Source organism: Pelodiscus sinensis, chromosome 1 (genome assembly GCF_049634645.1).
Source record: "Pelodiscus sinensis isolate JC-2024 chromosome 1, ASM4963464v1, whole genome shotgun sequence".
NCBI lineage: Eukaryota > Metazoa > Chordata > Testudines > Trionychidae > Pelodiscus > Pelodiscus sinensis.
The window spans coordinates 28,633,336-28,648,295 of record NC_134711.1 but is presented as its reverse complement, the minus strand read 5'-3'; the positions used below and the strand labels follow the sequence as shown (position 1 = coordinate 28,648,295).

Below are 14,960 nucleotides of genomic sequence, written 5' to 3'. Positions count from 1 at the left end.
AAAATAGGAGGGACAGAAGAAGGGAACATTATTCACCTATGCAGTAACTGGAGTTCTTCGAGATGGTTGTCTCCATGGGTGTTCCACCTTTAGGTGCATGAGCGCTGCTGCACCTCTGATCAGAGATTTGTGACAGCAGTGCCCGTGGCTGGCTGCGTGCACAGAATGCCAGCATGCTCTCTGAAGCAGTTCCTGTACATGTGCAGCCAGCCACAAATTAATTTCCTTCTCTGACCCAGATGTGTTTGACTCCGAAGCAGGGGGAAGGAGTGTGGGTGGTGGAGCACCCACGGGGACAACCATCACAAAGAAGTCCAGTTACTGCACCAGGTGAGTAAACTTTCCTTATTCTTTGAGTAACGTCCCCGTCGGTGCTCCACCTTTAGGTGATTACAAAGTAATATTCATAGTGGGAGATGGGAGCTTTGGTAAGTGAGAGTATGTGACAAAGTATTGTTTGGCCAAATCTTGTTTCTGCATCTGCAACTGTCTGGATGGCATAGTGTTGCATGAAGATATGCATGGATGCCCATATTGCAGCCCTGCAGATGTGTTCTGTGGGAATCCCACCTAGAAACGCCATTGTGGCTGCCATGGCTCTTGTAGAGTGAGCCCGAATTGTGGGTGGGGGTTCTCTCTGTGCTAGGGTATAGCCTAGTTGTATGCAGCCAGATACCCATTTCGATAACCTTTGTTTTGATATGGGCAATCCCTTAAATTTCTCTGTAGAGAATACAAAAACTCGTGGAGTTTTGTGAAAGGGCTTTGTCCACTCTAACTAGGTGAGTGCCCTATGGACATCCTGAAGTATGGAGAGCTGCTTCCTTGTTGTGCTTATGTGGCTTCAGGAAGAAGACAGGTAAGCATATGGGTTCATTGCAAAGCAATGAGGTAAGTACTTTCGGGAGCAATTTGGGATGTGTCTGGAGAATCACCTTATCTTTATGAAATATTATGTATGGGGGAATCTGCCATTAGAGCTCCCATTTCTCCAACTTGTCTGGCAGAAGTGATCACTATAAGGAAAGCCACCTTCATAGATATAGTAATGAGCATGTGGCTAAAGGCTCAAAAGGTTTATCCATAAGAACTTTTAATACTTACTAGGTTCAGGTCCCATGCTGTAATTGAGTTCTTGAGTGGTGGAAACATATTGTGTAGCCACCATAGCATCTGATAGAATGATGCGTAAAGACCAAGTGTCCTTGTATGGGGGCATGGAGAGCAGAGATGGAGGCGAGATGTACCCTTATGAAGCTCAGGGAAAGGCTTGCATTGTGGAGGTCTAATAGGTATTTCAGAATCCCTTGTGGGCAGGTTCATAGGTCTGGGTCGTGCACCAGGCTGTGAATCATTTCCATTTCTGAGTATGTCTCTCTCACTGTAGGTCTTATGAAATCTGTGAGGATTGGCTGTACTGATTCTGGGAAGGTCTTTTCCATTATGTTTAACCAGCCAGAATCCACACCTGGAGATGTAACTTGTGGATGGCGGGATGGGGAATTTACCACATGAGCAGAGATGTGACTGGTGAGCATCGATGTGGTGGCTGATCGCTCATCTATAATAGGTACAGATACCATGTTTGTCTGGGCCAGCTGGGTGCTATTAAGATTACTCTAGCCCTGTCCTATCTGATCTTGAGGATCACCCATTGTGTATCAGGGGAAACTGTGGAAATGCAAATGCTAGGGGTGCCTTCCATTGTATGATGAAGATGTCACCCAGTGAAGCAGGGGACTATGCCCACTTGGGAACAGTACTGTGATCAACAAGCATTTGTGTGTGTAGCGAATGGGTCCACTGTTGGGAACCCTCACTTTTTGAAGAGGTGAGTCAGCATAGATTGGTTTATCCCCCACTTGTGGTTTTATGGGAATTGTCTGCCTCAGTTGTCCACTAGTATGTTGTGCTTGCCTGGGAGGCAAACTGCGACCAAGTGTATGTTCCGTGGGATACACCATTCCCACAGATTGATAGCCTCTTGGTGTAAGCTTGCTCCTCCCTGCCTGTTGATGTAATACATTATGGTGATGTTGTCCATGAGGATTTGAACTGTTCTGTCCTGGATAAGGGTGTCAGAGTATGCAGTCCATCCCTCCCAAAGGTTTGGACAGGTCGGCTTCTCCCCCCATCATCTAGCCCCAGCTAAAATCCCTCTAGTGCAGGTGTTATGGCTTAAGGGCCTAGTCCACCACACCCCAGTCAGCAGGATAGCGTGGCGCCAGCAGCCAAGTCTACGGTTCCCTTGTCCGCGGGGTAAGCAAGGCCCAGCAGCTGAGTCTCTGGTGCCCATCTGTGGGGTAAGCAAGGCCCAGAAGCTGAATTTCTGGACTGCTTCCTACCCCTATCCACTGGCACGCATATTCCCCACCTGTGTTGGCAAATGCTGCTGCATAGACCGCAGTGGCTGTGGCTGTGGCTGGTATGGCAGCTGCAGCTGTGGCGAGTGGCTGGCTCTGCGGCTATGGCATGTGGCAGGAACTCCTTCCCCTCTGGTGGTTAGCCCCAACTCAGCTGCTCCTCTGGCCTTTATATTGGGTCTACAGTTGGAGCATGTCCAGCAGGGCTGTGGAGAAGGGGCCTTCTCAGCCCAGCAATCCTGCCTAACCCCTCTCCGACCACTGCGGGGTTGGTACACCCCGTCACACAGGGGAAGAAAGTGTATGCATGTATTTCTTACCACCTGTGACAGGGTGTACCAGCCCTGCATTGTGAAAGCTGAGCCTAATCAGGCTCATCTGGCTGAAGAAGCCCTACCCCCGCAGCCTTGCTGGGCATACTCAGACTACAGCCCAGGTATAAAAGCCTGGAGGGAGACTCAGTCTGGGCTGGCTGGGGAGCAAAGATGTACTGCCTGAGCGTCTACAGGTGAGCCACCTGAGAGACCAGATTAGGAGGGGAGCCAGTGGGGACCAGCCAGGGAGGCTTCCAGCCTGGAGAAGCAGCAGCAGATGGATGCCACAGTAGAGGCCAGCCCACGGAGACCAGACACAGAAGGGCCCAACTCAGAGGACGCAGGCGGGGAAGACAGGGTAGGAAATAGGACTCCAGTCTCCCACCCTGGGCTAAGAAGCTTAGCGTGTTTTGGGTGGATGCCCTGCTAAGCTAGTGGTGGGACATGCCCACCACTGATAGGGCTCCAAGTTGGGACCCAGTGGAAATGGAGGGCCTAGGTCCCCCTACCCCACCACTTTATTCCCTAAGGGGATGTTTCACCTGGACATTGGATTCGGCCACTAAGCCACATTTCCCTGCTGAAGGGGCATTGCTAGAGACTCCGGCCAGTGGGCTGTATTATCCCAGTGGAGGGGCCATTGCTAGAGACCCTGGCCACTAGGCTGCACTGCCCTGGGGATGGGAGTGTTGCTAGAGACACCAGCCACTAGACCACATTACCCTGAGGAAGAGGGGCACTGGGGTATAGTTGTGTCAGGGTTGAGGAAGATGTGGGGTGTGGTGCCAGGAAGCCCAGGGCTCAACAGTGCCCCCAGGCGAGGGACAAGGGAATTACCCTGTGACATATGGTGGAGAATGTGGTCATTTAAAGTGAGCCCTACAAGGGGAAGTGTAGAGGTATGGAATTGAGTCCCCAAGAGATTGGGGGTGGGGGGGGAAGGCTCACCTGTAGAGTCTGGATAGGCAGATATTTTTCCATTGTTAGTAATATCTTTAGAGACAAAATGGATCCCAACAAGTTCTTTTAATAGTTAATGGAGAACCAGAAGAAGCAGGTTGCCCCGCAGCAACAGATGCGGCTGCTTCAACAACTGGTGGCACAACAGCAACTGCAGGCGACTCAGCAGCAGCTGATGCTGCTACAGGAATTGGCACGCAACAACAAGCTGGGCTGGATCAACTAGTCCAGCAGATGGCTGCACCATCTCCTGCCCCCACCCCGAGAGAAAGTGGAGCCAGGAGCAGTCTGCCAGGGATGCCTGTAAGCCTGACTAAGATGAGTCCCAGCGATGATCCAGAAATGTATTTGATTACCTATGAGAGGGTTGCCACTGCTGCCCGGTGGCCAGCTGAGAACTGGGCTACCATCTTTGCTCCCTATTTGACAGGCACAGCCCAGATAGCCTTCCAGAACCTCAATGCCTAGGAGGCGCTGGAGTACCAAAAGTGAAGGCAGCCATTTTGGACCAGGCCAGGATGAGCCCAGAGACTTACCACCAACGGATACGCAAAGAGTTTCCCGCTGGGAGACAGGCCCTTAGCCGTGGCCCAGCAGATATATGATTAATGTTGGCAATGGTTGAAATCTGAGCAGCGGACAGAAGGCCAAGTAGCAGAGACAGTAGCCCTAGAACAGTTCCTACAGGTCTTGCCAAGAGGCGGCAAAGAATTGGCACAACACTGCCCGAGAATGCTTGCTGCAGGAGGAGCCTGCAACCCGTACAACCCATACACTTTTTGAATCTGGGCAAACCAAGCATGTCCTAGACAGCAGTGCAGTTTGCACAGAACTGGTATGTGCCCTTAACCTAGTGTTTCTCAAACTGTGGGCCACGACTCTCGGGGGTGGGGGGGGTCACAAGCAACTTAGAGGGGGATCAAGGTATCAAAGTTTGAGAACCCTGCCTTAACAACTTGTCTGTAGAAAGACTTTAAAACGATTACTAAAATCTAAGAGAAAATTTAACAAGTATCAACTTGGAAAGGATTTGAGGTAAGAACTATGTCAATAAGGTAAAGGGCAACTGCTGAGCTGTGACCAAAGCTAGCAGCAGTTGAGAAGGAACTGAGGAGGCAGGTGGCTGTGTATGCACACTAGTCTCTTCAGAACACATGCCAGCAATCCGCGTGCACAAATCTCTGATCAGAGGCGCAGTGGCACTGACGCACCTAAAGGTGGAGCACCTCCGGGGACACTTCTTAAAAAACAACCAAAAAAAACCCATCCACTTATTTGGAACAGTGTCAAATTTCATTCACTTCTTAAACAGTTATCTCCAACTTAATTGTAAATCTTTATCAGATGTATATTTGTAACTATGGATGGAGTCAGGTCTTATTTTGATAAAGAAAACCCTGAATCTGCAATTAATGCATAAGAATTTACATTCAGAATATTTGCTTCATACTTTGTTTGCAAATATGTTCCAAGTACTTTTACCATTTCTTAATTTAGTGAATATTTAAGTTTTTCAAAACTCTAGTCTTATAAAAGAATTTATAAAAGCTAAAGCAATGCTTTGAACCACTAGTCCTCCACTCATTTCTCGCACTCTCTCAATGGCTTACTATTTTACACAATTATTGCATTTGGATAAATCTAAATGACCATATTCATCCAACCATATCTGCTCCATGTTAAAGATGTCACTTTTTCCCCAAGTAAACCAATAGATGCTTTGACGAAACAGGGGTGCATTTTCAGTGTGATAACATTAGATTCAAAGATGTATTGATTAACTTACAAATCAAACCGCAGGTTCTCTCTCTCTTCAAAGAAGTAGTCCATTATAAATTTTCTTACAAAATCTGGATTTAGGGTATTGTCAATGACTTCTGTTCTTCCAAACTGTAAAAGAAAAATATCATCTTATGGCAAGCACAAGATTCTTTTCTAGGAAGTTACGTACTTTTAATCACAGCGTATAAATCCATGAACATGCAAGAGTTAGGATGCACTGATGGTCACTCTGGAATGCGGATTTTATGAGGAGAGGACGCCCAAGTGAAAACCCCAGAAAAGTAAGAAAGACCACCTGGCTAACAGCCATTGATTGACCTATCCTCTCTGAATCTATCTGTAGGTTGGACCTCCCTGGTCCAGCACCCTTGGGACCTAACCAGTTCTGGATGAGGGATTTTGCCAGACAAGGGAAGGTCACTTCTGGCTTCCTGCCACTGGTCCTGTTGACCCCACTGAGCAGCCACCACTGTTGTGGCTCCAGGACCCGCATGACGGAGTGTACAACTCAACTGGAGGGCTGAGTAGCCAAAAAGGCTTTTTAAAGAGGAAGTGTAGGCCCACGCACTTGGCCAGATGAGGGCACTTGCAGGAGGTGAGTGCTGCCCAACTACACACACTTTGGCTCATGGACTCCTCCACCTATGTGATATTTTACACCCCCCAAGCCACCTTTCATCAGCAGTTCTCTAGGGCCTCAAATATTACCTGTCACAGAGACAGACAACTTTCCTCATGTTCTATCTCCAGGAGACCAAGAAGAAACCCTTTAGGAACAGGCAGCTAGGATTGATGAAGAGATCTCTCCACTAGACAGCATCTCTTCCTTATGTCCAGATGAGGAGGTCAAGCCATTCCACCATCCGTGGCTGACTATTTTAACAGTTCCCAAATGGTATCAAGATCTGTCTACAAACCCTGAAGTCATGTGTTAATTTGCTCTGGGGCAATTTACTCTGAGTTGTTGATACACACATGGTGAACGTTTCAAACCAGGAGAACGTATCTGTTTTTACAGATCTGTTTTACTTGTTCTTAAATAGTATGGATCCTAAACATTCCCCATAAATTGTATAAGCATGAGTGGATGCCTTTTACGCTCCTTTCCAGTTCCAAGACAGGCCCAACAAAGAGAACAACAGAACACCACTGGCCATAACCTACAATCCCCAGCTAAAATATCTCCAATACATCATCTCAGTGATCTACAACCCACTCTGGACAATGATCCCTCTCACAGACAGTGGGTGGCAGGCCAGTCCATGGCTGGGGTGGGGCTGGAGCTCCATGGCTGCCACTGGGACTGAAGCTCCCCGGGTGCAGAGTTTCAACCTCATTCTGTCCCCATTGGCAGCTGGGGAACTCCAGGCCTAGAGGCAGCCCAGGCCCCAACCCTCTGGCCCCAGTACTGGCTGCAGGCCTCTAGCCCTAGCCCCAGCGCCAGGTGGTTGCGGAACTCCAGTGGCAGCAAGGATGCTCCATAGCCATCTGGATCCAGGGCCAAGGCAAGGACTCCCTGGCTGCAGCTGGGCTGGAACTCCCCAGCCACTGGTGCCCAAACTCCCCGCTGCATTGCTTTCATCCACAGCCCCACTACATCACTCCTGCCCTGCCACCAGACCTCCCTGTTCCTTGGCTCTGTAGTCCATGAACATCCGTGGTCCATGTTGCTGGATCAAAGAGTCCCAGATTAGGGAGGTACAACCTGTATATTGTATCTAATTTTTTGTTTGTACTGGTGGTGCACAGCCACATACTACCTCAATATTGTACATAAGAAATTTCAACCCACTCAAAAGAAAATAAATAAATCAATCAATCAACCCACCCAAGAATAGAAAATTTTAGAGGGAACACTGCTTGCAATCCCTCCCAGCTTGGAGCCATCCACAAATGTTTTAAGCATACTTGACAAATCCATGTTGGCGCTCACTTATTTTCTAGGTATGAATAAAATTGTTTAAACAATATATGAAAAGATAGTGGGACAAAGTGAAGTTATATGGATTAGTCTAATTCCCTGGGTTCTCATTTTCCCTTTTTTGAAAATAGGTAGTATGTTTGCACTTCTCTGGGACCTCATCCATCCTCAAAGGATTCTCAAAAACAATAGCTTATGTTTCAGAAATCACTTTGGTTAGTTCCTTAAGTATCCAGCAGCAAAGTTCATCAGTTCCCACCATCTTGAAGACATCTGATTTATGTAAATGTTCTTTAGCTTTTTATTTCTTTATTGTGCCCAAAAATCCCTATCCCTGGTGTTAATCACCTAGTCACAATTTACCTTTTTAATGATGCCTGGAAAAAAAAGCCATCAGTACCTTTCAACCTTCACAGTATCATTATTATTTGCCCATTTATTGCACTAACCAAACCACTTCTTATTGCCTTTAATGTCCCTTGTTATGTGGCACTCATTTTATGCCACAACCATACTGATTTAATCCCTAAAAAACTTGTGCTATTCCTTTATACTCATCCTTAGCCATCTGTTTTTGTCTCATTCCTTTTAATTTTCATATTATTAAAGAAATCCTGATACAGCCATATGGGTCTCTCGTTATTTTTAACCTTTCCCTTTGAATTAAGATAGTTTACAGGCATAACAGCAAACTGTCTCTTTTAGAAACAGCTTCTTGAATGTGGACTACTATACAAAAGTTACAAAAAATTCCCATTGCACTGGTAAGTTCATCCACTTTCAGAAATGGAAGCCTTGCTAATAGAAATATATGGCCTCCATCATTTTAAACCTAGCCCTTACTCCTATGTTTTCTTGATGCATCCATTAAAAACCAATAGCGATAGAAATGTAGCCGTGTTAGTCTGGTGTAGCTGAAACAAAATACAGGACTATGTAGCACTTTAAAGACTAACAAGATGGTTTATTAGATGATGAGCTTTCGTGGGCCAGACCCACTTCCTCAGATCAAATAGTGGAAGAAAATAGTCACAACCATATATACACCAAAGGATGCAATTAAAAAAAAAAAGAACACATTAAAAGGACAAATCACATTTCAGAACAGAAGGGGGATGTAGGGGTGGGGGAAGGAAGGTAAATGTCTATGAGGTAATGATATTGGAGGTGGGGAAAGGTAGATGTCTGTGAGCTTCCACTATTTGATCTGAGGAAGTGGGTCTGGCCCACAAAAGCTCATCATCTAATAAACCATCTTGTTAGTCTTTAAAGTGCTACATAGTCCTGCATTAAAAACCAAGATACTCATTGCTTTCACCTTTCTGCACAATGGAGTTTTGACTCATTCCCCACAGAACAAGCTGAAAAAATATTAGGTTTACATCAAATTGTATTGGCTTAATGAGAAGTTTTGATTCAGTTTCCTATTTACAATATTAAAGATATAAAATACAGGTTACAGAACACACATTTGTATTTTGTTTCTTGTGTTCGCTTTTATTTAAATATATTATTTTCAAGAATTTGTTGAAAAAATCCTGATGCTAACAAGGTAGGTGTGACAGAGTAGAACATCTCTACTAAAATTATGAACTCCCATGTTGCAATGTTTTGAACACATCTAAATTTACCTGAGAGTAGCCTATCACTCTGCCTTACAGATTGCTGCCCTGCCCAGAAAAGATGCTTGACATTCGGAACTACTGCCTTTGAACGACTCAGCAGGCCCACCACAAAGAATATTTTTTCTCCTACACAGAGCCCACAGGCAGCACCTGAGTAAGTGAGCTGAAGTTTTCCAACCAAGCACATAAAGTGGGGTGGACAGAAGATGGCTCATGGGCCAAATCCAGCACGCCATGAACCTCTGGGCCACCAATGTCCCCCTGCCTGATGCAACCCCCACACACCACTCAAAAGCAGCAAGCTGCTGGAGCCAGTAGGTGCATCTTTGCATGGTGCATGCCCTTTGAGGGGAGGGATTCTCCACGCACTGCACACCCCGCCTCCCAGCACAATACTCACAGTTCTCATTGGCTAGAAATCAGTCATTGGGAACTACTTGGTCCAGGCAGCTCATGGAGACCCCTTCCTCCCATGGTGTACACTACGCAGAGATGTGCGTGCTAGTCCCAAGCAGCTAGACACTTTAATCGACATGTAGGGGCACATAAGACAAGAAGGCTGCCCCAGGCATCCCTGTGGCCACTGGCTAGGAGCTGCCTAGGGTAAGCACCTCCTGACCACAGCATGCACCTTGCACTGGACCTCACCGTTTCCTGCAATATGATACATAACATCTATATACAAGAGTTCAAAATAAAGTGACCTGGAGTTTTAGGGCATTTTTTCCTGTACATTTATTTGAGTGTGATTTTTTTGGTAAAGCAACCAACCAACTAATCATGACTCCCTCCCCTCCCCCCCCCTTTTTTTTGCCATGACAAGCAACTAGACTTATTTAAAAAAAAATTTTAAGTACACAAAATATCCTTACCTCTCTCCATTCTTTGTTTCCAATACCTTGTGTATACAAAACACATACTGTGAAAAGAAGAAATGCCCAGTCACTTTCATAATTTCTTTTTACATTCATTTTAGAACAGATTCATTTAATGTAAGTCTTACATTTGCTAGGACAAATATCAAATGCTTGCACTCAGTTCCCAATACTCCTGTGCCAATAGATTATTTGAACAATGAGCATTGGAAATAGGATGGCCCTAAAGTGGGCTGAGACACTTACTGCTTGACCTCTAGCAAGTCTCTTGACAATCCTTAAATTTAAAATTAGATAAAAGCAAGAATTAAAAATCAGACTTTAGTATTGGTCTTACTATCCTAACTAATCTAAATCATAAGTATTCTAAAATTATGCTGTCTTCAGGAGATGAGAATTGAGACGCCAATAGGGAACTCTATTAGGAAATATAAAGACAATAGGGTGGAAAAGAAAAAGAAAGACTACTGGAACCCTTTTCTTTATATCTCCTCCAAATATACAAAATAAAGATATACAATGTTGTATAGCGATACACTTTACTAAAATGTCCATAAAATGTTGTTTAAACCAGTTAGCGTTGCTTAAGTGATACATCATTCCAACAAAAGCCTTTAAAAATGCCATATTAAAGTACACTTATGAGCTGTCGTTAAATGCCCACACAGAATATTTCTGCTTTTAGCAACAGACTTCACACTGCTGCCTCCAAAGGGAAAAAAAAAATCCTTTTCCTCAAAGAGATAATAAAATGAATTATATCTCTAGCTCCATGTCAAGAGGTGAGATCCAGGAAAACATGGAAACTGAGGTACAACAATCAAGGCTTCTATACACTTCTGCAGTTAATACAGTTAACAACCACGGTTATCCAATATAGATTGCTCTAATCAACTCATTCACCGTCATTACAGTTTAATGGTTGTTCATTACACATAAATTAGAAGTGTCAACGTGTATATGACTACATGATTAATCGATAAGCCTGGGGTTACCAGTTAATCCTGTTGACTACAAGCATTCACCCCTTGCTGCTTCGGACACAGAGGCAGCGGGGGGGCAGAAGGGAGGGGAGAGAATGTGGGAGCCTGCCTCCCTACTCCCGTGTTGCTGCCTCTGATAAAAAGGCAGCCTGGCTCTCTGCACATGCCAGTTCTGCAAACCAGCCTGCCTCACCCCCATGCTGTCTCCTACAGAGGCAGTGGGAGTGAGGGACCGGGGGGGGGGGGGGGGGGGGGGGGAAGAGAAGAGATAGAAACCCATGTGGGGGAGCCATCTTAAATGATGATTTCCCCTAGCATCAGCTCTGCAATGCCACTTGTCCCCCTGCTCCTGCCTCTATCAGAGGTAGCAGTAAGGAGGGGAGGCAGGGGAAGCTGCCATATGTAAGACTTCATTAAACGCAGCTGCCTCCTGGGAATATTGAATAGTCGTGTAGCCACTAAAATTTGATGCGGTTACATGACTATTCAATTATATGCTACTTAACATCCATAATTTGAATCTTGTAAACCAGAAAAAAAAAAAAAAAAGAAAAGAAAGCAACTTAACACAGTACCAGTCCTTAAACCATCTCCCCTTCTGAATAATATTGGTCTAGATCTGCCATAAACTGATTTGACAGAGTACTTTCTTGGTCCAATAAACTTATAATCTCTAAATTAAAAAAAAAAAAAAAGCTTTGTGTTGTGGTCTTTAGCAATAAAGAGCCCAATTCCATTATTACCAGAGTTAAAAAGAATCACCCAACTGACTGCACTGACACAGGATCAAGCCCTAAAGTGGATCTTCTCTCTTCTGGAAAAGATACTTTTCTCAATACAAAATTTGCACTGGATTCCAGTTAACCACGTTCTGGATTCCAGAACCACAAGAGTCCTGGGATCATAGATGATTGAGCCTGTACTAGCAGGCACAATCTCAGTGGATTAAATTGGGGAATTGGAAAGAATTTGTACCTACTGGGGGGAGGGGAGAGGAGAAGACAAAACTAAAATGAGCTAATACCAAATCCAGAATCTCATATTGCAATGAAGGATGAAAGTGGTACTGAAGTAAAGGACGGGACCTATAAGAACATAAGAACGGCCGTACTGGGTCAGACCAAAGGTCCATCTACCCCGGAATCCTGTCTGCTAACAGTGGCCAGTACCAGGTGCCCCAGAGAGGGTGGACCAAAGACAATGATCAAGTGATTTGTCTCCTGCCATCCTTCTCCAGCCTCTGACAAACAGAGGCCAGGAACACCATTTCTATCCCCTGGCTAATAGCCTTTTATGGACCTAACCTCCATGAAATTATCTAGCTTCTCTTTAAACTCTGTTATAGTCCTAGCCTTCACAGCCTCCTCCGCCAAGGAGTTCCACAGGTTGACTACACGCTGTGTGAAGAAGAACTTTATTTTATTAGTTTTAAACCTGCTACCCATTAATTTCATTTGGTGTCCTCTAGTTCTTCTATTATGGGAACTAATAAATAAACTTTTCTTTATCCGCCCTCTCCACACCACTCATGATTTTATAGACCTCTATCATATCCCCCCCTCAGTCTCCTCTTTTCTAAACTAAAAAGTCCTAGTCGCTTTAACCTCTCTTCATATGGGACCCATTCCAAACCCCTAATCATTTTAGTTGCCCTTTTCTGAACCCTTTCCAAGGCCAAAATATCTTTTTTGAGGTGAGGAGACCAGATCTGTACACAGTATTCAAGATGTGGGCATACCATAGTTTTATACAGGGGCAGTAAGATATTCTGGGTCTTATTTTCTATCCCTTTCTTAATAATTCCTAGCATCCTATTTGCCTTTTTGACCGCCACTGCACACTTGTGGAAGTTTTCAGAGTTCACTGTGTGGAACTATCCATGATAACTCCAAGATCTCTTTCCTGATTTGTCATAGCCAATTAGCCCCCATCATACTGTACGTATAGTTGGGGTTATTTTTCCCGACGTGCATTACTTTACGCTTATCCACATTAAATTTAATTTGCCATTTTGTTGCCCATTCACTCAGTTTGGTGAGATATTTTTGGAGTCCCTCACAGTCTGCTTCTGTCTTGACTATCCTAAACAGTTTGGTATCATCTGCAAACTTTACCTCACTGCTTACCCCTTTCTTCAGATCATTTATGAATAAGTTGAAAAGGATTGGTCCCAGGACTGACCCTTTAGGGAATGCCACTAGTTATCCCTCTCCATTCTGAAAATTTGCCATTTATTCCTACCCTTTGTTTCCTGTCTTTTAACCAGTTCTCAATCCAAGAAAGGACCTTCCCTCTTATCCCATGGCCATGTAATTTAAAAAAGAGCCTTTGCTGAGGGACCTTGTCAAAGGCTTTCTGAAAAATCTAAGTATACTATATCTATTGGATCCCCCTTGTCTGCATGTTTGTTAACCCCTTCAAAGAACTCTAATAGATTAGTAAAGACAGGATTTCCCTTTACAGAAACTATGTTGACTTTTGTCCAACAAATTATGTTCTTCTACATGCTTCAGAATTTTATTCTTTACTATTGATTCGACTAATTTGCCCGGTACTGAAGTTAGACTTACTGGTCTGTAATTGCCAGGATCGCCTCTACAGCCCTTTTTAAATATTGGTGTCATACTGGCTACCTTCCAGTTATTAGGTACGAAAGCCGATTTAAAGGATAGGTTACAAACCACAAATAATAGTTCAGCAATTTCCCATTTGAGTTCTTTTAGAACCCTTGGATGAATGCCAACCGGTACCGGAGATTTGTTAACATTAAGTTTTTCTATTTGTTCCAAAACCTCCTCTAATGACACCTCAATCCGGGACAGTTCCTCAGCTTCATCACCCACAAAGGATGGTGCAGATTTGGAAATCTCCTAACATCCTCAGCCGTGAAGACTGAAGCAAAGAAATCATTTAGTTTATCCGCAATGGCTTTATCGTCCTTGATTGCTCCTTTTATATCTCGAACATTTAGGGGACCCACAGGTTTTTTAGCAAGCTTCCTGCTTCTAAGGTACTTAAACATTTTGTTATTTCTTTTTGAGTTTTTGGCTAGCTGTTCCTCAAAATCTTTTTTTGCTTTTCTTATTACATTTTTACACTTGATTCAACAGTGTTTATGTTCCTTTCTATTTATTGCACTAGGATTGGACTTCCACTTCCTTAAAAAAAAAAAAAAAAAAAGCCTTTTTGTCCCTCACTGCTTGTTTTACATGGTGGTTAAGCCACAGTGACTCCTTTTGATGTCTCTTGCTATGTTTTTTAATTTGGGGTATACATTTAAGTTGGGCCTCTATTATGGTGTCTTTAAAAAGTTTCCATGCAGCTTATAATTTGAGGTAATATTTAAAAGACTTTTAAAAAAAAAAACCTCAAGACGCATACTATGGTTTTTAGTATACTAAGCATCTTCCTCTATCTTACTTCCACCCTATCTTTACCTCTGTTGTTTATGTGTTGCTTCTGTGACTATATCTACACTACCATATAGAGTCAGCCTAAGCTTCAAGGATCTCACATATAGTCATAAGATGAGGTGTTGGTTGTTAAGGCAATCAGGCTTACTAGTTTTAGAAATAACTGTGTGACATGTATCAGTTGTTACCTGAGAATTGTCAGGGAGGGGTGGGGGAAAAAAAGCCTTTTTGCAGGACAACGAATGGTCCTTATGGTACATATACACAGCAGCATTATTTCAGAATAACTGATGTTATTCCAAAAAACAACAGTGCACATCTATATTACAAGCTTTTATTTTGAAATAATGTTGATCTGGAGGACTTCTTACTCTGACTCATGATAGCCCTCATTTCACGAGGAATAAGTGAAGTCGTGTTCTTCCTTTGTCTTCCTGCTGCGTAGATACCACCAAAAGCCAAGTTAAGCTATTTTGACTTCAGCTATGTTAATTGCATAGCTGAAGTTGCATATCTTAATTCGAGTTTGTCTCCTAGGGTATGTCTATACTACAAGGCCACCGGACCACTCATTTTTAAAAGTTATATACTAACATGACTACCCCTCTGATATCTTTTGCAGGACAGATACTGACCCAAATAGATCCAGGATTACAGACAAAGGTGATTCATTGTGTAGGCTAAAGCAAATTTGTGACATGAGATTAAACGATCCCAAAGACTG

The 14,960-nt window shown here is 43.9% G+C and overlaps 1 protein-coding gene across 9 annotated transcripts in view; it reads right to left on the bottom strand.

Annotated features, from left to right (window-relative positions):
• The window catches only part of CPNE8 (copine 8), a 215,527-nt gene that overhangs the window by 169,797 nt on the left and 30,770 nt on the right, over window positions 1-14,960 (bottom strand). For 7 of the 9 annotated variants that reach the window (XR_012903543.1, XR_012903544.1, XR_012903542.1 and 4 more), the window contains 2 exons: window positions 9,838-9,884; window positions 5,424-5,527 (listed from right to left, as the gene is read on the bottom strand). Coding sequence is in view for 6 of the 9 variants with exons in the window: in XM_075927580.1 (XP_075783695.1) it covers window positions 5,424-5,527; window positions 9,838-9,884 (151 nt within the window). In the remaining 3 variants the exon portion in view is untranslated. The remainder of the gene's footprint in view (window positions 1-5,423; window positions 5,528-9,837; window positions 9,885-14,960) is intronic. The other 2 variants (XM_014572184.3, XM_025183253.2) reach the window with 1 other exon arrangement.